We start from the raw sequence: 23,184 nt of genomic DNA, 5'->3' as shown, positions 1-23,184 counted from the left end.
TGTCACTGCAAATGCCAGTCCTCCACTTCACTATTTAAAGGGAAGAAAAAGATAAATGTAGGTTTTGGTTCACTAAGTATTACGGCTAGGTGGCGTTAGCCACTGCCCGATCTAAAGTGTACAGCCATATCAATTCAACCGTTCATCCATCTATCCATCATTACAGGTACATAGTTGTAAATAAATCAGTTGGTGACGTCCTGTCACTGTCTTTCGAGGAAAACCTGTTTTTTTTCTCAGCGGTCTGCACCCAAGTCGTTGGCGGCTGCCGCCGGAAGCTGGTTAGTTGGATCCAATAGGAATGGCTCAACCCATCACGGGGGATCGGCCATGAATCGGGCAGCAGTGGAGATTTTGGGGAGAAAAAAAGGGGGATGCCTGAAATTGTTTTTTAGACGAAAAGCTTAGTTGTGCTGACAGACTATTATGAATTGTTATATAAAAAAAACAAATAAAAATGATAGTATAGAATATATGGAATAGACTAATGACGAAAATAAGTAATGAGTATGTACTTATAAGATTAGCATGGTAGCCGTTTCGATTCTTTTATATAGTTATATACTTGCTCCATATATGTCCCTGTTGCAATAACCTAGTGCCGAAGCCACTAGGGAGAGTAGTACCGTTTCAGACAGCTCAAGCCGGTGTTTTTGGAAAGCTGGTGTTAGAAATTATAGCCTTAAATTTTGATACCTGGGGCATTCTGCGAAAAAGTGCTCTACAGTTTCTGTTTGTGTACAATAGTAACAATAAGGGAAAGAAACAAAGCCAGGTCTGTTTAAATAAAAGCTTAAAGTGTGGAATCCTGTATCGCAATGTAGTAAATGTCACTTCAATTAGTCTTGTTGCACACCATGAGCTGTACCACTGAAACTTAAGGTGCTCGAAACCTGCACCATATAGAACAGAAGAGTTGGTGTGTTCCTGCCACACACAGAAATTTATAAATCGCGCGATTGTATATAGGCAGCAGGGCGTTAGAATATTCAGGACGGGGCCCTGAAGCGATGCTGCCACCAGTGCGTCCGCGCTTCATTTAGTCTTAGCTCAGTGTGACCTGACAACGTCTTTGGTACTCTCAGAGCAGTGCAAACAGACAAAACATCGGTCAGTATAACAACCGAAGAGATATATGTTGGGAGCTTGAGTATGCCCAGAATCACTGCCATTAATTCTGCCTGGGATATCGGCGTAAAATGGGGCAGTCGCAATGAGTAAGACCAATCTAATGCTGTGGAGTAGATGCCCATTCCTGCTTTCTCGGTGTTAACGGCAGCATCCGTGCTATAACTGAACTTATCTGTAGGCCATTAAGGTGGTATTCAAGCAACACGTTCAAATATTTGATCAACTAAAGTTTAGGATTTTATTTAAATATATTGTCAAACTCTATTCTTACCATAGGATCTGTACCTGTGAGAAACTCACCTCCCTGATTTTCGCCCCTAATGGCTCTAAGAGCTTTTGCACATCCACTATTTGAGGTCGATATAGCCGAGACCACTCACAATTAAAATATATTGATAGATCGCTTCTAAATACATATGGGGAGCGTCTCTGTTGGGAGGCATAGATGTTTAGAAATGTTTGAACATTTAGTATGCGAAACCTGGGTTATAGAGGGGGCAGATATGCTTCATAATAAAGAACATTATTAGTGACAAATTTAGGGAGGCCTAAACATATGTGCAATGCCTCACGCTCTATAGAAAGAAGAGGACGTAATTTATAAGTAGGTCTTGCACAGAACAACACACATCCAAACTCTAATATTGGGCAGACATACATGCAATATCTCATCAACAAAGCTCTTCTACGCATTCCAAATCGACCATTGTTCACGTGCAGCTCTTCTACGCATTCCAAATCGACCATTGTTGATGTGCTTGAGCAACCAAATCGAACGTAATCCCTTAGACGCAATATGCGAACTCCAACTAAGATTTACAGTGTATATTATACCCAAATACATTAATGACACCTGTCCTGGCTGTACATCAATGCAATTCGCACAGGAGAACTCAATGGAAATGCACTTTTCTCTGGCCTATGTGCCAATAAAATTGCACTGATATTACCGAGCTTCAAACATATTACACAAGAACCTCTACACAAGTAGAACAAACTTGGTATAGAAAGAAGGAGCGGCACATTTATAACGGGTTTTTACACCAACAACACCCAAACGGCATTCCAGGAAGTTCAGAAGGCAGCCACGTGACCAAAAAATTTTACCGTTTCACTGTTTTTAATGCAGTAAATTTTCAAATACATTTGACATGGTCCCCAAAATGGCTGGGATGTTTGGCGTGAACTGACTTTAGTACAGAATTTATACACTACAAACACAGATTGAGTAGCAACTTCATTGCAGAGTTGACACCAGCGAAGATGTGATACCCTTCCATTTTATGCAGCTCTGATGCACTCGTCTGGTCCCTTTGTCAAAGTAATAAACCGTTCTAAATAATGGGCCAATTTACATAGTGGAAAGACAAAGCAACACTTTGCAAGCACAACCTTCTTCATTTTTGGTTGCTACAACACTATAATTAAAGAATGTCAACAATTTTCAGCAAGTAAATTTGCATAGGCTGCTCGGATATCTGCTACTGAGCATGCGGAAGTTTAGTGGCACCAACAGCCAAGACAAAAGTGCAAACATGTTGCTCAAAGCAAGTCTTCGGTCCAGAACAATTTGTTAAAACCCTGCCCACCCGAATCTGATGCTGTCTTCAGGCAATGCTCACCCACCTTGAGTGTTGAGGTACGATCTCCTAATCTTTTTTTTTTTTTGGCCGCTGTTCCATCTCAATGAGAAGGTTTTCTTGTCTGCCCTATTCTCAACTCTCCTTGTTAGGGTGAATCGTGCGACTTGTCATTAGTGCTTTGAGATAAACTTCTCCTTTTTCTGGCTGCCCTTGAGTGATCCATGTCCAACTCTTCCAGACAAGGTGCATTTCTCAAACACGGCGATTTTTGCCTCTGTGTGGTTCTACCGTAGAGAAGCATCCGTGGCTTGTTGTATCCCAATTGCGGTCGTTGCAAACAGCCTGGGTAAAATGGTCCTGCATGGTAGCTGGGGTAGCTGGGGCCAAATGCATAAGGCCCTGCAGGCGGCTGGCCCGAGACATTGTTTGCCGAACCACAGATTGAGCTGTAGGGAGAGCTGTACAGACTGAACAAGGGTTGTACCACAGGCTGAATGACAGGGATGCTGCTACTAGCAAGCAACGGGCCTCCACAGTCATCATCATTCTTTTTTGCTGCTGATCCACTGTCATCCTCTTTCCTTGAGAAAAGGCTAACATCATTCCATAAACTTGTTCCAGTGCCTCTCTCATGCTTTGCGTTTTGGTACGAGCTGAGGTGGCTTTGGTAGGTCCCTTCATCTTGTGAACCCATCTTGCTCTTGACGACAGTGTCACTGGCAGATTTTGGGGCAGTCTGTGATGACGGTCCGTTAATCTTAGCGGCAGCAGCAGGCAAGTGTGACTCGTGCTTAGACTGTAAGTGATGCAATGCTTCACCAGCCGGCATGGCCGACTCTTTGTTTCCACTGGGAGAAGAGGGATGTCTAGCCCTCGTTGGCTTGTGCTTATCTGATGCCTTGCCGGCACTCATATTGTGAGCCGCAGGATGAGCTTTTGTCCCCTCATGCACAGCGGGGCCGGCACTCTTGCCAGTGGCCTCATTGCTAGGAGGTTCTGGCTTTTTGTCCTTTTCTGTGGCGGCAACGGCACCCTTTGCAGTGTGGGCAGGATCGTCAGCGTTAAGCACTGGTGATCTCCTTCCTTTGCCATCTCCTGCAGAAAAAGCAGACGCTGTCTGTTATGCATCCTGTAAATCATGCAAAGCTGTTCACCAAATTATAGAAATCATTCACAACAATAACATTTGCCACAGATAAAATGATATTGAATGTTTTAGTCTGCACAGAAAATAGACGTGTTGAAAAATTGCACGGAAGAATACAAAGCATATGTTCTCTTGACAAACACCTCTCAACATCCTTAGCCATTCGTCTGTTGAATGAAGTGACTTGACAAATCAATGAGTTGCCGTTCTTACAGTGGCTTTGCACAGAAATGGTGTGAACAGCTGCTTTTCAACAACAAGCAGCATGTCCAAGTAAAACAGACTTTCCTTGTCAAATGACTCAAATGTAAGTCACATTGGAGTTTAGTGTAACAGAATTATTATGCAAATTTTTAAACTGTAATGCAAACATAGTGAAATAATGCAAAAAATTGTTACAGAGCTTTATATATTTTGTTCAGTAACATTTCGTGTAAGCATAGAACAAAAACTTGATTGAAATTTTCTCTGCAGTCGAATTTCACTTGACAAAAAAAAGGCTTGAATGTAGAGCAGGTATAAGGATGAAAAATGTACCGTCCTTTGACTTTACTGCTAAGCCACACTTGCTTCACCCTGAATATAAGTTGCAGTGAAACAGGGGCAAATCTCGACCATTCCGACTCACCAGCTGGCTTGCTAGTTGTATATTCTTTCTCGGAAGCATGTGGTAGCTCCTCTTGAACAGCTGGCCTACATAAAAACAAACATCTAATCTGTCATTCAAATAAGAGAACAAATATTCTGGATAATGGGCAACACAATGTTTTTGTTTAGCTACTCAAAATATAGGTTTATATTTTTTTCTTTTTTTGCTGCTCTATAGAGCTTGGTTCCTACAATCCTTGTCCGACTTCAGTGCAAACCACAGATGCCTCAGTTAATCACAGGTATGAAAAGACATTAGCTGCGAAATTGCCGGTCCTGCCAAAGTTATTGATTTTCACAATATGTTAACAAATATTACGAGTAGATTTATAAAATGAATTTCAGAAAGTTGCATGCATGGCCAGGCTAATAATAGTAAAAATATATGGGATTTTATGAGCCAAAACCACGATATGACCATGAGGCAGACTATGTTGAAGGGTCTGAAATTTCAACTACCTGACCTTCTTCAGTGTGCACCTAGTCTAAGTACCAAGACCACACTCAATTTTCAGTAAATTTACAAACTCCATGTTGACTTCATATTACTCAGCTTCGCATTTTATCACAGCAATGCTTTGCGATAGAGGCAATTGTGTGTGCATCTTTTTCACTAAGACGTCAATATCTTTGTGGAAACACACATTCACATGCACAACACACAGCGCCACTTTCAACAGTTTTATTTTCTGATACCGAGGCTAGTTATAGGTCAAAACATGATCAACGGACACCAAGAAAATTCAATTCTTTTTGTGTCAGCGCGATAGAGGGTATGCTGATACACCCATCTCTTCAATCTCCCCTGCTTGTATAATCTCATGTGTAAGCTGATTTCTATTTCTTGCCAGAATTCTGCACGTGTCAAACAAAGGAAAGCAACTGCCCTTCTTACAATGCACTGCTAAAAAACCACCCACCCTATTTCTAACATTGTAATGGTGTAAGAATAGCAGACTGGGCTTGTTGGTTTAACATATTTGCAGCTTAAGGCGCGAAAACGACACGGACGAAGAGAGACAGTACACACACAAGGAAGTGGCGCTCCGTGTGTGTGTACTGTCTCTCTTCGTCCGTGTCGTTTTCGCGCCTTAAGCTGCAAAAATTGTAATGGTGTTCCAACAGCCATTCGTTTAGGCAATGACCGGTTTGTCCGACGTAGCTGCAGCCAAAAGACAGCGGCAGGCAATACACCACATACTCAGCGCAATGAACAAACCTGTTTAATGTGATTTACTTTGCACCCCAAATTTTCATTTGCATTTCTCGTCGTGTTCCTGTATAGCCTTTCCAACTTGTTTGGCACTGAAAAATGCACCTGCACATTGGTCCACGGAGCAAGCTTTTTCAGATAATGCGAAACCCCGTGTACGTAAGGTACATATTTCTCTTTATTCTTTTACTCATACATAACCCTGCTTTGCCTGGAGGCGTTACAGCAGGGGGGTTAAAAACATGAAAAAAAAAAAAAAACACATCTTCGTTGTTACTGCACGCTTGCCCAGAGAGCAGACCATTCCACTCGTTAATGGTTTTGACAAAAACGAATTCGCTTACATGTTCGCCCAGGCCCAGAAGGCCTTATTTTTTGTATATTATCTATACGTTCAGATATGTACTCTGGCTGTATTAAATAGGTGTCTTTTTTAATTTGTTTTATTATGAAATATCCGATAAAACAACTTCAAACGTAATTTTTTACGTCGTGATGAAAGTGGCTCCCAGTTCAATTTCTTTTTAATTTCGGTACAACTGTAATTTATTCCATACCGACCCAAGACAAATCTGGCTTATATAATTTGAATTTTTTGAATTTATTAATCAAGCCTACTTGTGACGGATCCCAAAGATTACCAGCATATTCTAAAATTGGTCGAATACAGGTGAGATAAGCCGTTCTCCTAAGCTGATAATCTGCACATCTCAAATTCCTTTGAATATAGTTCAATGCCACCGCAGCCTTTGTAACCACATATTCCACATGCGCATTCCAAGAACAATCATGCCACAATAATAAACCCAAATATTTTTTGTACCGATGTTTTCTATTGTGGGAATTGAGGCTAGGCCGCTGCCTTTGCGCGGGCTTTGCCGCCTTTTCTGCCGTTCTCATGTCCCGGCATGTCTGCCCTCCTTTGCTGTCTGCTGTGGTGGGAGAGCGGAGTGACGTTTAACTCCCTCACCCGGTATCGGATGTTGACTGTGGCGCCGCGCGCGGAGTCTCCCGAGAGGTTTTCGCGCCCTGCGTCAGGAGCGGACAGATACTCTCCGGGACTGCAAACGGTGAGCCGCGCAATCTTTTCAGTCCGTCGACTCCCGTCGCTCGGGGCTCATCGGACTTCGCTGACGGCGCCTTGCGCCCGAGGAGAACGCTCACCTTTTGTTGCCCCACTGCGTACGCACGGCCGAACAAAGGGCGGCACGGTGTCTTAGTGCGTGGCCTAGCTACGCCGACCCGTCTCCCTCCGAAGCCAACGCTTTTGCCCTCGCTCGAGCAACCGGGCCTCGGTCCCGGTGTCTCCGTGGATCACCTTTACCGCGGAGACGTGCTCGTGGCACCCTGTGTAGTACTTTTATGCCCGTGGCGTGGATAAGCCTATTTGCTTTCCCGTCGTGCCTTTGCAATGGGCTGTACTGCGTTTGGTGTTGCCACAATAAAGTGTTGCGACTTGGAGCAGTATTGTGTTCTCGCCACGGCGACGGTTAACGCGTGCCCTGCGGCTCGCTTAGACCGGACCCACGCTGGTGGCCGTACTCCTTCGGGATACGTGTACACCACACTATCTAAAATGTTTACCCTTAAATAATAGTTACCAGTAATTATTTTTTTCTTGTTTGAGAAACACACATGAATGCACTTGTTAGTATTTAAATTCATTTGCCACTTAAGACACCATTGATTAATACGTTCAAGGTCAGTCTGTAATTAATTGACATCACATTCATTTCGGATTTTTCTGTAAATAACGCAATCATCTGCAAATAGCCGTATATTGGAGCCTATTCCTGCATTAATGTCACTAATAAAAATGATAACAGAGACCCCAGCACAGACCCCTGGGGGACGGCTCATGTGACCTCAAGAATCTGATTTTTCAAAACATTCAAAACAACACATTGGCGGCATTGAAACAAGTAATTTTCAATCCAATTATGAATTTTTCATTTACATTTAGCACTCTTAATTTTCCAAGAAGCAGAGGATGGGAGACAGTGTCGAAGGCCTTGCTGTAATCGATGCAATTTGTTTGCCCACCCAAGTCTATTGCTGATGCTAGGTCATTAAAAAACTCAAGAAGCTGCATCATACATGAAAAGCCTTTACGAAAGCCGTGCCGTTTTTTTGTTGAAAAATCATGATCTATTAATGCTTCATTATAGCCTTCTATATTATACGTTTAACATTCTTACATAATATCGATGTAAGCGAAATAGGTCTACAATTCGAGACGTTGTAGTGTACACGTATCCCAAAGGAGTATGGCTACTAGCGTGGGTCCAGTCTTAGTGAACCGCAATGAGCACGTTAACCGTCACCGTGGCGAGAACACGGTACTGCTCAAAGTCCCAACACTTCATTGTCTGCAGCAACACCAAAACGCAGTACATAGCTCGTTGCAAAAGGTGCGGTGGCAAAGCAAATGGGCTTATCCACGCCACGAGTGAGAAGTACTACACAGAGTGCCACGAGCACTTCTTCGTGGGCAAAAGTGATTCATGGTGACACAGGGACAACAGGGCCCAGTCGCTCGAGCGAGGGCAAAAACTTTGCTCGCTTTGGCTTCCGAGAGGTACGGGTCGGTGTAATATGACCACACACTAGGACACTGCACCGCTCTTCATCCTAGCGTTCGAAAGGGGTGACAAAAGGTGAGTGTTTGCCACGAACGCAAGGCGCTGTTGGCGAAGTCCGACAATACCCAAACAATAGGAGTCGAGGGATGAAAAAGAAATGCGTGCTCACCGTATGTTGTCCTGGAGACATCTCACTCAATCCCGATGCGTGCAAGAAATGTCACGAGAGACTTCGTTCACTCAACCGCTGTCGACATCCGCTACCGGGTGAGAGAGATTAAATGTCACTCCCCACTCCCCAGCGCGGCAGATCGTGGAGGAGGGGAGGCATGTCGGGACATGCCTCCCCTCCTCCACGATCTGCCGCGCTGGGGAGTGGGGAGTGACATTTAAATGTCGGGCAGAAAGAGGCGGCAAAGCCTGCGCAAAGGCAGCGGGCTAGCCTAGATTACCACGTCTTTCTTGGAACCTCCTTTATGAATTGGGACTATATTTGCTACTTTCCAATCTTTGGCAACCGACCAGAACATAACGAATTTTCAAAGATTAGATAAAGATACAGTGAAATTGAATGAGCACACTGTTTTAGAACTCTTGGAACTTTACTGGTCCGGATGGCTTTACTGGTTCTACGTTATACCCTTGAACAATTTTTTTCGTAGCAGTATGGGTTTCATTTTTGCAGTCCCTCAAGATGCATTCAACCATTAAGACTACTAAAGGCTGGAGCAACCCTGCATCCAGAACCATCTCATGTTCATAAAGATGGAATACCAAAATGCCCAGATGTCCACTTTGTAGTTTCCTAGGCTTGTGCAAATAGTGAATTTTAAATTCAAAGTGAATTTGAAATGAATAGTGATTTGTTTATTAATTTTTCATTGTATTTGAATAATAGCCACACATTATTAAGAAAAATGGGCATATTTGTCTCGCATCATATTTCAAAAAGAACTGAAATAAAGCCTGTGCAAATGCCCCCCCCCCCCCCCCCTTTTTTTTCCTTAAAAAAAAAAAGGGAACCAACATTAAACAGCAGAAAAGTTTCACTTTCGGTAGAATGCAAGTGATAACTTATAAAATATGTTACATTTTGAAATTTTCTATACTTAGAGCTTATAAGCCAGTAAAACAAGAAAATTTGGCAAATCCCACGTGCGTTGAGAATCAAAGGTATGCCAAGCATGCGGGGGAGTGAAATGTTACGAAATAATGCTAGAGATATGTACCAAGTGTTTTACAGACAGACATATGTTGAACAGTTCCATATGCTTTTATATAACCGGTTGTGTACAGTTGCATAACGATGACATCAGCAACATGGGTATAGCAATACCAGTAGCGGTAAGCCGATACGTAGCGCTCTCGAGGATGGTTGGCAGCGCTACATTAGTCAACTTCAGTAAATGGCGCCTTAACTATAATAGACGTCATCCTGACGTGACGGCTGTATTATAGGAGTACATATGTAACGTATATAAAATTATACAGCTAGCACTGCAACCACAATTGACGTTTCAAGAACATTGTAGTCAATTTTAAAAGCAGTTCTGAAACCCGACATGGCATTGTGATACCAACACTTGTTTGCCATGCAGAATAATTGGGTTCGATTCCAGCTGGGACCCTGACATTTATTTCTTGCGTTCGTAAGGTGAAAGTACGCAGGCAAGCAAAGTAAATCAAAGCCAAGCCAGCCAGCCAGAGACACACAGAAAAGCTCCGAGTGCCTGCAATACGCAAATAAAGGCTTAGAATTTAAAATGAATCGATAAGCGAGTAATATCTTCACTTAACCTTAAAGTTAGGCTTTCCTTGAGTTTACAGTCTCACGGTTTTTCACTACTTTGCTGCAGCAAAACCACCTAGACATGATCAATATTAATGAAAACTAACAAATACATAGACACGTAGAAAATAATTACATAGTTCTCATTAATGTTGGGTCTAATGAAGAAAATGAGCCTTTAAATTTCCACTCTGTGGTGTACACGTATCCCGAAGGAGTACGGCCACCAGCGTGGGTCCGGTCTTAGCGAGCCGCAGGGCACGCGTTAACCGTCGCCGTGGCGAGAACACGATACTGCTCAAAGTCACAACACTTTGTTGTCTGTGGCAACACTAAACGCAGCACAGCCCGTTGCAAAGGCGCGGCGGGAAAGCAAATAGGCTTATCCACGCCACGGGCATAAAAGTACTACACAGGGTGCTACGAGCACGTCTCCACGGTAAAGGTGATCCACGGAGACACCGGGACCAAGGCCCGGTTGCTCGAGCGAGGGCAAAGGCGCTCGCGTTGGCTTCGGAGGGAGACGGGTCGGCGTAGCTAGGCCACGCACTAGGACACCGTGCTGCCCTTCGTTCAACCATGCGTACGCAGTGAGGCAGCAAAAAGTGAGCGTTCGCCTCGGGCGCGAGGCGCCGTCAGCAAAGCCCGACGAGCCCCGAGCGACAAGAGTCGACGGACGGAAAAGATTGCGCGGCTCACCGTTTGCAGTCCCGGAGAGTATCTGTCCGCTCCTGACGCAGCGCGCGAAAGCCTCTCGGGAGACTCCGCGCGCGGCACCACAGTCAACATCCGCTACCGGGTGAGGGAGTTAAACGTCACTCCACTCTCCCAGCGTGGCAGACAGCAAAGGAGGGCAGACATGTCGGGACATGAGAATGGCAGAAAAGGCGGCAAAGCCCGCGCAAAGCCAGCGGGCTAGCCTCAATTCCCACAACTTCTTTCCTTCATTCTTACAGGGAGGGTTACATACGAACTAATATATGAATGAACAGACGCTTTCGTGGCTTTGCACCCCTAATTTAAATTTGAATCAAACTGAATTAGAATACTGTAGCATATTCGCACAAGCCTAGAGTTTTCACTTGTAACAATTTTGTGAACTTCACTGTCAACATCTGGTGGTGGTTCGTTCATGTTCTGGATGCTTACAAAAAGTTGTGACCAAAGCCAAGCTGCGGAGATGAACATTCCAAAGCCCTCCTGGATGATCAGGCGGGCCAAAGGTAACAAGGCCTACTGGCAGAATATATACCCCTGCCCAATAAGCAATTCAAGTTCCTGAACCAGCTTTCAATACCCGCTTAGGTCTTTCCAGACTTCATTAAATTCTTGGCGACGACAGGAGGAAGCCATTGTATTGTGGCAGCTGGTCCTTAAGTAGTTCCTGCTTCAGACAAAGGCTTCTTCTTGTCATCATTAAGAATGCAATGAAACCTCATTGCAAAGCACCGCATTATATAATTGAAAAATGTGCCCTTCCACACTTTGATATGCCATACCGAGTTTCTGTACGCGAATGCAACACCATAAAGCAACAGGTCAGGATGCTACGTTGTCAAATCCCATAGCCGTCCAAGAGTCTGTGAGCATTACCAGTACCATAAGTAAAGAAGAATCAATCCCTGCGGCTCTGTGTTAATTACCATCATTTAAACAAAGTTACGAAGGAAGATTAACACCCCCTTTCATGTACAGACATGTTGGACAAGCTCTGTAGCATGAGGTATTTTTCGTTCATAGATTTGAAGACTGGCTATTGGCAGACTAAGTCAACTTGAGGAATAAAAAAAAAGTACCTTCCTCACGCCAGACAGCCTGCTTGAGATTAAGGTGATGCTATTTGGACTCTGCCATCATTTGAACAAAGTTACGAAGAAAGATTACCACCCCCTTCTATGTACAGACAACACGTTGGACAAGATCTGTAGCATGAGGCATTTCTCGTTCATGGATTTGAAGACTGGCTACTGGCAGACTGAAGTCAACTTGAGGAATTCAGAAGAAAATACCTTCATCACACCAGACAGTCTGCTTGAGATTAAGGTCATACCGTTTGGAGTCTGCTTGGTGCCTGCGACATTCCAACGCTTAACTTACAAAGTACTGGTGGGCCTGAAATGGCAGTCCTGTCTCACCTACTTGGGTGATCTCGTCATCTTTTTTGTGATTTTGACGATCACCTCTGGAAGGTGGAAATAGTGTTACAAGCCATTAAGCCACCCGACTCACTCTGAAACAAGAGAAAAGCCATGCTTTGCGCGAAGAACTGCTCTTCCTGTGACACATTATCAGCCAGTCTGGAGTTTTCCCAGCCATTGTAAACTTCCCTCAGTCTGTGGACAAGAAAGCAGTGCACCGATTTCTTGGTCTCTGTGTCTATTATTTATGCTTTTTCAAAATATTCTCCCACACCAACCTACCAATAACAGTTGTAATAAAATCTGGCGTCAATATCAAGTGGGACACACCACAAATAGAATAATTTGAGGAGCTAGAACAAAGCCTGCAAACAAGCCAAAACCGGTATTCACACTGATGCAAGCTGTGTACAGAGAAGGGATAACCTTGAAAAGGTCATTGCCTATGATAGCCAGTCACTACTTAGAGCCAATGACAACCATTCCAAACAGAGAAGGAACGCTTAGCCATCACTTGGGCTACATCCAAACTTTGTGCCAACCTATATAGCAGGCATTATGCTGGCTGGCAAACCCCTCAGGTCAGCTCGCATGGTGGAGACTTAAAAATTCGACATAGATGCCAAATGCTTTTCCCAAACCTTTTCTCACCCACAATACGGGTTGAATGAAGGTGCCTTCCTAGAAACACTGAGCACACATGACTTCACCATGCAGTAGCGGAGCAACCCAGAATTATGAAGCTTTGTGAAATACTTGGAAACTGTCTTCATTCTGCTTACAAAGTGGCATGCCCTAAATACCTTTTCAACAAACTGCACGCACCTTCTCGGCGCTGGGTTCAAAAGTTCTCCAAGCCTTGCACGACGAGGTGAACGTTGGTCGCCTTGGCTTTTCGCATATGATAGTGAGTATTGAGAAGTATTAGTGGGTGTCTTAATTCTGATAATTCCCATTATGTCAAAACACGCAGGGACTGTCAGTGATGCAAGACACCAGAGCTGAGGATAGTGGGATCCCTGGAACTGATCACAACTTAGTAAAATTGTAAAAACAAGGCACCTTGGAAGCATTGACAGCTAGGCTAGTTGTTAACAGTTGAACCTCCTCGTGGTGCGCTCTTTAATATCTTCGTGCCTGTGTTGAATAGATGCTCAAAAACATCCTAGAGCTGTGCGAGCATTATATGTGCAAGGGCAAAGAATGCCAATAATTATGCAATAAGCTGCAAGATACTCACCGTGCAGGCTCTCCAGAATCTTCCATTTTTCTGGCTCGTGGTTCTGGCTCCCTGTAAGAAAAATTAGCAGCCCTAAATTTTATGGAGACACGAAAGTGCACTAACACACAAACATGTACCTTGTTAACACCTAGAGGTGTGCCAGAGCCAGGCCACATTGTTTTTTCTCAGGCTCCAGACGCAAAGCCTGAATCAAGAACCGATCTTCTCCGCAATTGCACCCGCCTCCTTTCTCGGTTTTCTTTTCCTTTAGCCATTTTAAATGCAAAGGTGAAGCCCCACATGATGAGCTTTGTGAGTATCCCTACACAGAATGATCCCCTCTTCTAAATTTAAGGTTCTAAACTACTGGAAGAACAAACCGTCTAAATATTCCAAGTTTGCTATGCTTCCAAAAATTATATTTGTGATTCCAGCCACTAGTGTGAGCAGTGAAGAGACCTTCAGTTGTGTGGGATATGGGACGCAGGAGCACTGCATTTTACTCTAGCCCGAATCATTGGACAGCTTATTTTAGATGACAAGTTGTAATCATTGCACATTATATATTGTTCATGTTTCACTTTGATAAGTTGATTAAAATGCCACATTATTGAAAACGACATAGTTTCAGCAAACGTTCATAATGTCCAGTCGGACTGGGTCTGGGCTCTAATTATTGCCCCTCGAGCCGGGCCAGGTGGGCTCGCAGCCCTCCAGTGTCAGGCTCAGGTGAGCCTTCGATGCAGTCACTAGGCCAGGCTCTAAAATTGTTCACATGCACAGCTCTAACCACACCCCTTCATCATGCCCAGTTCTGTGTTCAAAAACTAATATTGGCATGACACGGGCACATTTAATCGCAATCAGTGTCGATCCGGATTAATCGCGATCCAGATTAGGTGCTGCTACATGGTCACTTTTAATCACCATCAGGCGTGATCGGGATCAAGACTATCGCGATCTGCCTGAGAGATCGCAATTTCGCAGCCATCTGCACCCCCTAGCTGAGCTTGTTGAAAGTACAATAAACAAAAAAATCGAGCATAGTTAGATAAAAATGCTTTAAACAGCTAGATGTTTATAAAAAAGCAAATTCTAAACTGTTTAAATTGAAACAATGTCTAATGTTTTGCATATTTTAGGATTCGAATCGACCGCATGTAGTTACGGGAGAAGCAGACAGCAAGCAGACGAACATTGCCTTCAGCGCTTAGTTCAACTCTCACTCCGTCGGAGCTGTTTGAGCACCTAGAAACAAACTGGTTATGAGTGTCGCAAGCCTTTCGACTATACGCCGCAACGTACGCACACTTCGTGGTCGAATGAAGAGATCTTTACAGTAATTGACCGCTGGCAGATGCGACTGGAACAGAACAGGTGCCAGAAGTAAAACACTGGTGCATACAACGAGATTGACGAATCGCTGCGACTACATGGCTACGAGCGGGGGCCATCAGAAAAAAAAAAAGCGAAGGTTAAGAATCTCACACAACAATACAGGTAAGTGCTAGGAAAATTTTATCGAGTGATGGATTTATGAAATTACTATTGCAGTGGCCTGCAAAGTTTTTGACGTTTGAGCGGTTCTTGCATGTTTTACGGCACGCAAATGCCACCTGGGGCATTTCATTTGACCCAAGCTTGAACAGGATTAGCTTGGGCCGTGCAGCAGCAGTCATAAAGTGATCACGATCAAGAGAACTCATTCGGATCGCCCTGATCGCAATTAAAAGTGCCAGTGTGACACCGGTATAAAAAAAGACCAGAGCAAGAGTTATTTAGAGAAAGAGTTTCATGTATTGGGTCACAAGACTTGAAGAATAACTTCAAGTACCGTGTTTTTTTTTTTTTTTTCTTGAAATTCTATTGTAGGACTCCGATTCTTGCCTTCCATCTTCTTTAACAATGTCTCTACTACACAAGCGGTCACGACACTGCGAAAACCAGAAGAATTGAGGCACAAAACTTGCTGGTCAAACCTCACCTTTATAGTGTGCAAACAAGATTTCTTAATTGCCAAATCCAAGCATGCACAAGTCATTGCTTCTTTTACTGTTTTGGAATGGGCCGAGTCAAAGGTTAGAAATTCTTCTTACACACACATGGTATGTATCTCCAACAGGCCTGGTTGTCAAGACCATTTGAAAATATGTCTGAAAATTGAAGCCCGTTGTCAACAGGTGTTTCAAACTTGAACCTAAGCCCAGGGGTGCAACAGGGTACATGGGCTTGGGAGCAGTCAAAAGTGTCTTTTGTAGCAGGCTTGGAGCAGCTTGAAATTCCTTTTCGAGCAAGTTTGGCGCAGTGAGAGAGTTTTCAGAGCTGACATAGCTCATTTTACTGCACTTGTAAAGAAATATTTCTCCAATGCTTCATTTTTCAAACACAAGCTAAATTATGTAATTGGCTATTATTGTGATAGCAAATATATTGTTACGTGAAGAGAGCAGGCGCACGAGTGCAGAGTTGGTATATTAACGATAATCGTAGCTGTTGCTCAAGCGGCGATAAGTCATGTCGTCTTGCTCCAGTCTAAGCCAGCTGCCTCGTTCTCTTTACCCCAACGTACATCACCCTGACAGCGGGCTTAGCTCCGTCCCATCCCAGTGCAAATCATGGAGAATCAGTTAAGGCCAGTATATAAGACTTGAGTATGGCGATGTGAACAACGTCGCTGCAGATGTGACGTAGCGAAGACCCATCGGCTGGTGCGATCTCATACATCACACAGCGGGCGTGAGATCTTGTACGGACCAGAGAGGAGTTGTTCGACCAAGCCGATGCGACGTGAGGGTGTCCAGAGGAGGACAAGAGAACCGAGATGAACCGCCAAAAAAAAGCCTTCCTGACAAAATGAACACACTCGACACAGATTTTGCTGTTGCCGTTGCCGTCAAGTACCGTACAAAGTCCAAATTGACAACATCCTACCACGTATCGCATGTTCCCCACGGGTAAAAATGCGCGAGCGGGGGTGACCATGGCAGCTAAAGCAGAGATCAAACGAGCCAGCCCATATCCTTCGCTCAGTGGGTGCATGCAATAAAATCACTAATCTTGGGAGGCTTGGTCGAACTAGAGAGGAAATGCCCCGATCGTCTTCAACGAGCATGAAAAGACGAGGGTAGGGGGGTCGCTCCAACAGCAACTATGAACTTTGCTTCTAAGGGCGCGGTCGTGATTGCTTACTCGGCAGCTATTAGGCGGCAGCTTACGTGCTGCACTCTCTTTGTGAATAGACTGTGCGAAAAGCGTTGCTCTCGCTGGAATGGATGTATTTTTTTACACCAACGTTTTGCAGAGTTACGTGAGATCAAATGCAAAACACTTAGCTGCCCGCCCGAGATCGCATAACATTACAATTTGTTGCTATGGCATTCACTGCTTTCCATTGCGGTAAAATTGTGGCTTCTTTGGCTATGTACAACCACCCATGTCTTTTAACATGAATGCGCAAGCGTCAACCACCGAGTCATTAAGCGCCATGTAACGAAGCACAATGGTGAAATGAATGAAAATACGTGTGTGCGCTTGATGAGCAGTCCTGTGCGCCTATTTTTGCAAGGCTGTTCCGTGATACCCCCCCCCCCCCCCCCCTTCTTGTGAGCACCGTCACCGTTTCTTCCCCCCCCCCCCCGCCAAACGCCGTCATCAAGTTATCACAGTCTCACCCTAAGGGTGAAGTGATGATGAATGTGACAGCAACAGACTGTAATATTATATGAAGTAAGGCTGGCAGCTAACTTGTTTCGATCCGGTATCACTTAACTCTACAAAATGCTGGTGTAAAGGATATACAGGTGCTCTTTTCGCAGAGTCTCTTCCCGCTGAAAGCGCAGCACGTAGAATGGTTTATTCGCACTGATGTCTGCCGACATAGCGGGCATGCCAGCAATCATGACTGTGCCCTTACAATCAAACTTCACATGTGCTGCTCAAGTGATAACAGCCCTGATGAAACCGAAACTATATACCTTTCGATGAAACTCAAAACGCGAAGTTTCAGCGACACTTTCAGGCGCGGGGCTAGATGGCTGTTGCATCCTGCTGCTATAACTCAATTCGTCGTAGCTCATGTAGCTCAATTCATTGCAGCTACAATGGGTTCGGGCGATTAAGGCAACAGGCTAGGTCGACAAAAACACTGTTGCTACTACAGCAATAACGCATAAATGTCGCGTAGAGGGATCGTCCACTCTATGAGGAGAACAAAGGCAACGCTCATTTCTTTGGTCGATGGGCATAGCTCACAGGGGTCTCGTAGGTAGAACATTGGTAGCCACTTGCTGGTACGAGAGAGCCTGTATCGCTGTCTGTGCGCTGGTTTTGTTTTCTCCAGTTTACCTGTTCCCAGCAAAAGTTGATTCCCCCGTTGAAGGAGGGCAGCCTGTTCTGCAAGCCGGGAAGGGGGAATAGCGCGCACCGGTCACAAGGTGGACGACGCCTCTTGGAATGGGTGAAGCCTCTTGGAAAGAGGCTGCATTGTCTATCCTCGAGGGACCGGCTTGCCCTCTGCTAAGACCCATTCTCACTGACACTGCACCTAAATGGAGTTCCAGATTTACGTGTCTTACCTGTGAAAAAAAAAAAAAAAAAGCCGAGGCTTTTTTCTTTAGAGTCCCCTTTGCAAGCTTATTCAAGCCAAGATCTTTGCACAAGGAAATCGCCCTTGATTTTACCTGTCGAGTGAAGTTCTCGTCCAAGGCCTGGGCTGCCTTTACACCAAAGGTTCCTAACGTCATGACCACGATACCATCCTGCTTATCTAACATCAGAAGGAGAAGGTGTAGTGGACGCTGAGTGCTATGTTGATCCTCTAATGGATGGTGCTGGGAGCATTCACGTGCCACCTCATGTGGGGTATATAGCAGGGGGGCAGTTTAGAATAATGGGGCTTCCTGTTGTTGCCATGAGCCGTGCTTGTGTCTTACTTAGCGTCTCTGAATAAAAGGTCCCTCCCCTTGATGAGATAGTTCTCAACGCTTTCAAGCCGGTTCTTCTTTTGGCACACTTTCGATGCCTTCCTTCTAGAAAGTACAGCCCGCCCAAAAAGGTACCTTCGCTGATTCTGGGACTGTGTTTTTCTCGACACACATCAATTGAGTGACAGGAACTCATGTGTCGGTATCCTAGGTGGAATAGAAAACTACAGTGAAATATATGAAACATGATGCATGAGTTAACTGAGGGTCATGCTGAGTTAACTCAATGTAGCTGAGTCAATACAGCCACTAGTTGATAACCGTCCAGTGCGAATGCAAAAAGCGAGCGCAGTACGGAACAGAGAAGAGTGCACCAGTGTTGTTCTCTTTTCTAGTCCATACTGCGCGCCGCTCTTTGCACTCACAGTGAGCTGAGGCTTATTTTATTAAATGTTCAGCAGTAGGTGTGCTACCATCAATATTTTTGCACGATCGCTTTTAATATTGACCCTTAGCACATGTTTATTCATACTGAGTGTTCCATTGAATTAGTTGTGCGCTAGTACTTGTTCACCCGTCTTGTCTTTGTCCCATGTTGTGCCACTTTCCTGTATTATAACCTAACTATCCCAGCAACAAGTGTTACTAGAGAGTGCACAAATATTCAAAATTTCGAATATTTTTCTAATAGTGTTTCCTATTCTATTCATTTCACACTGTAATTTTAGTATTCCAAAGACACAATCATTGTCAGATTGGCAGTGGCCCCTTGAAATTTTTAATATTCTTTACCCCATCACATTCTTGTATTGCAGCAAAGCTGCCTCTACAAACTCTGCTATGTTCTTGAATGTATTGACTCAAGGAAACGCTGGTTCCAGCATGTAGACGATAAATGTGGCAGAGGTGGGGGCTCAATTTGGCAGGAAGTCTGCTAAATCAGACGCCGATGATTTTTATCATCCAAAATTTCAGACGTTCTTATATATTGATGTTTACGAGGCAGATTTGTAACTCCGGACTCGAAGAGAGCACACCCTTGTTCACCACATCAGTTAGGCTTCAACAGAAGTTGAAAGAGGAGAGGAGAAAATAGCACTTTTCACCGAATCATGTACATAAAAAAATCAGTCTCTGCATTGCCTTAAGACAACCATGAAGCACCACACCAACATCAAGCTGGCCAAAAGAAACACTTGGTATGTCATAAGAACATGCTTAGGAATCCAGCTTTTTTACTGCAATTTCGATTCAAAGTGTTGGAAAAATATTTCACGAAAGTTAGATTTGCACTTCAATATTGGAATTCACTCCGCATCCAAAGTTTTGCTCTAAACACAAATCCTTGACAACTAGCTTTGCTTTCTGCTATCCTTATATGTTTTGCGTTGTTGCTGCCTGAGCATGGGTCAGTTTGCCATCCTATGCGCACTGTTTCATGGGCGTGTCTGCAATGGAGTTTCACAGTGGGTATCATGAAAGAACTTTGCCTCCCCATTAAGCAACTTGTGAGAAAACTAGGCTAGCACTGTCTACCATATGAAATAAAACTCAAGCTCACTGTGCCCACGGGTAGCACTGAAGCCAGATGTGGCTACAGAGCGACTGGCTGCCTCCAAAATCCATGACACGGCAGTCATTCTCGCCAAGGAAGAGCGGATACAGCAGGTGAAGATAGATGACCGTCACGCCGTTGGTTCCAGTGGGTGCCAGGCACCAGGTCAAGAACAAAAACTGCAGAATTCATTTGCGAATCGCTTAATACTAACCACCAAGAAATAAAATAAACCTACAGTAAGCTGACCATTATTATGGATGGGTACTCAGCATATTTATGACATTATTGTTGTGCTGTCGAGGGGTTGCATGCAAAACAAATATGAAGAAAGTAACGAAAAGCAGATTGAAAGACAAGGCCAAACAATAGGGATACGAGAGCCAAGTAGTGCAATGTAAAAAATTATGAAGAAGTCAAGAGCAATGGCAATTTTTCTGAACACCTGCATAAAGTTTTACACTGCACCACTTTGCCTCGCTAAGCTGTGCACTAACTCACACAGTACAGCACCCTGACATAGCGCTGTATTTGTGCCAAAACTTGCAATGTTATTCAGGACAAATCTGAGTGCCATAATACAGCATGTAACTTTCTTCACAAACATAAGCTTTTCTTCTGCAGAAAATGTGCTTTTGCTGTAGCTCTCAGCTCCAATCTGAATAAGGGTACTGTACTTTTGTTGTTCTTAGTAATGTCTGCCTCAATTTGCACCATTTCAGAGAGTCAATGAGCCTGGCTGTGGCAGAGGAGTACGTCCCTAAGCTTCTTGCAAACCTATCTCCACAAGTGAAAAGAAAGACAACCTCAGACCACTACATCTTCAGCATTTTCCAGCACAAAGCTTGTAGTCTGCACTTCCGCCATTGCACCCACTTCAGAGAGCAAGCGTGCATAGGGTGGTGTAGTAATACTGATCTGAACAGCCTCAAACAGGCTCAGTGTTTTTGTCAAAGGCATCTCATCAACTTGGCTTGCAATTTAGTAATTGACATCACAGCGCGTGTCATTTACAGAAGGAACCAGCATGGTAATTCTATGCCAGTGAGGACAGTTGTAAAAAATGATTGTTCTAAAGGACTCCTGACACCAAAATTGCGACATTTCACTGTAATTTGTAGCTTTATGCCTAACAATCCCACAATATAATATTAAAATGCTTTACTATATCAAGCAATTAGTGCTATAACCATAGCATCACTTCAAATTGCCAGGCTAAATTAAGAAGAAACTATAGCCCCCCACTACGAGGGAGAACCTACCATACCGTATGTGCTCAAGCTCTGGTGAGATTGAAGGTGGAGTTTTCAAATCAGGACACAGCAAAGGATTAAATGATGTGGGCACTTTGATACGGGTTGAGCCTGTTGAGCATTACCTGAAGAGTCAAGAGCGTGTCCCCCAGGAAAAAGAAAACAATTGCTAGCGGAAGCTGTCAGAGCCATTTTCAGAAGAGAAGGGCAAGAAACAATATTCCTTGTCAGGTGCCAGCTGTGGTATTCAATGAGCGAGTCGTTCACCATACTTGGCTTACTCACTGAATGCTGCGGGAGGTACTTTATGTACACCATACATGTAGCACATGTTGCTGCCAACAGAGATTAAGCACCCATACTACTAATACTAATTGGTGCCAAATACAGGACAATCAAACAGTTTGCAATTTTTGTGTCAGGGGCCCTTTAAAAATTGAGTAAAAAGGGCTGCTAAAAGTTGACTGGGCTTGAAGAAACACGAAGACAGAAAGAAAGAGCCGGAAGGAAGTGCAGAGCTGGGCAGTTTTCTCTTATTTTGTCCTCTCTCTTTACCTATTTAGCATGTCTAATTCCCCTTTCGGCTCGCTTTCTCTTTGTACATTATTTTGCTTGAGTGCACAACTAGGTGCACTAGTTGCTGCTGCTGATTATCACGAAGGCACTTGAAGTACAAGAAGACTTCAAGCACACGCTCAACACATGGAGCGTTATGCTATGCACACTACAGCTTACGACAGTCACGCCCCTTAAAGTGCTCTCCACTTAAGAAAAAAAGAAAGTACTGTCTACCACCCTTCAGTGTTTTGAGTCGCGATAAAAAGCATACCATTTAAGGTATCTAACCATGTAGTGATTTCTCCGAAAAGTGTGTAAACCTTTTGAAAACACAACTTTTCAATCTGCATTCGGTCTCCTTCTATCGGCAGGATGAATGCCCGTAACACTGGTCGGTGGAGGCGAAAACAATTGTACCGCCAGTGAAAGTCGAAAACTGAAACCATGTGCATTTTTGCAGGCTACATCACGTTTTGTTTATTATTATTAGATCAAATACTTTAGCGGTCATTTAAGGCACGTACACACTTTTTTGTTGTTCATAAGAGCGGCAGTGGATGCTGTGCTCGTGTTTCTCTGCCATTTGCAGGCAGGCAAGCAAACAGACCGTGGGCAGCGCCACCGAGCGCTCTTTAGACGTGTGAGGAAAAAAAAAAGCAAAGATTAGTCTCTAGTGCAACTTAACGGTGCTTCAAGTGTGTAAAATACAATTTCAAGTTATACATGTTTATTTTTAAACAAAATAAATCTACCTTCAAGGATTTCTTGTCCTACTAGTAGATTGACCACATTGCTGTTAGGTGACTTAAGTGGTAATTATCTGTAGACTTTCCACATAAAATTGAAATTATAATGTCTTTTTTATGGGACGAAACCATACTCATTACTGCCAATGTGATGAACGATCTTCTCATTTGCACCACAATCAGAAAAATCTTTGTGAGCAGTAGACAGTCTCTTTAAGTGGGCAAATATTTTCGGAAGGCTTAGAATAATTAGGCGGACCCCGACAGTCTGTCTGAGGCACCAGTTCACTCAACCCCCATAGCACATAGCGTTTCAATCTGTCAGTACCCACGTGCGATTTGGATAACCACTAAAGTTCAGCACATGTACAAAGGCAAGCAGTTAGTGAGGGCAAAGGAACGAACCCCAACTTGGGGAACACCCACAGATTGTTACCACAGCACAACTCTTTTCGCTTGCCTTGAATGCCCAGAAGAGAGGGAAGCTCGCCCTAATCTGATCAGTGAAGTAGTCCAGCATATTGAAAAAGCCAAAGATGAGCCAAAAAATAATCCATTGGCTGTCGTCATTTTTCGAAGAATTTTCTATGTTGTGAAAGCTGCAAAAGAAAAAAAAATCGCCAAGTCAGAACAATACAGGTATTATCAATATTTATGCAGTAGCAAATTATTTGCCATTTTATCAAGGTGATGTTTG

General features: G+C 43.9%; 1 protein-coding gene across 2 annotated transcripts in view; it reads right to left on the bottom strand.

Annotated features, from left to right (window-relative positions):
* Positions 1-2,232: 2,232 nt before the first annotated feature.
* The window catches only part of LOC119175085 (uncharacterized), a 36,486-nt gene continuing 15,534 nt past the window's right edge, over positions 2,233-23,184 (bottom strand). For both annotated transcript variants that reach the window (XM_075894747.1, XM_075894749.1), the window contains 5 exons: positions 22,948-23,086; positions 19,937-20,109; positions 13,472-13,522; positions 4,490-4,554; positions 2,233-3,809 (listed from right to left, as the gene is read on the bottom strand). In XM_075894747.1, the coding sequence (XP_075750862.1) occupies positions 2,860-3,809; positions 4,490-4,554; positions 13,472-13,522; positions 19,937-20,109; positions 22,948-23,086 (1,378 nt within the window). In that variant the 3' untranslated portion in view covers positions 2,233-2,859. The remainder of the gene's footprint in view (positions 3,810-4,489; positions 4,555-13,471; positions 13,523-19,936; positions 20,110-22,947; positions 23,087-23,184) is intronic.

Source organism: Rhipicephalus microplus, chromosome 5 (assembly GCF_043290135.1).
Source record: "Rhipicephalus microplus isolate Deutch F79 chromosome 5, USDA_Rmic, whole genome shotgun sequence".
Classification (NCBI taxonomy): domain Eukaryota; kingdom Metazoa; phylum Arthropoda; class Arachnida; order Ixodida; family Ixodidae; genus Rhipicephalus; species Rhipicephalus microplus.
The sequence above is the reverse complement of the archived record's forward strand: the minus strand, read 5'-3'. Positions and strand labels throughout refer to the sequence as shown.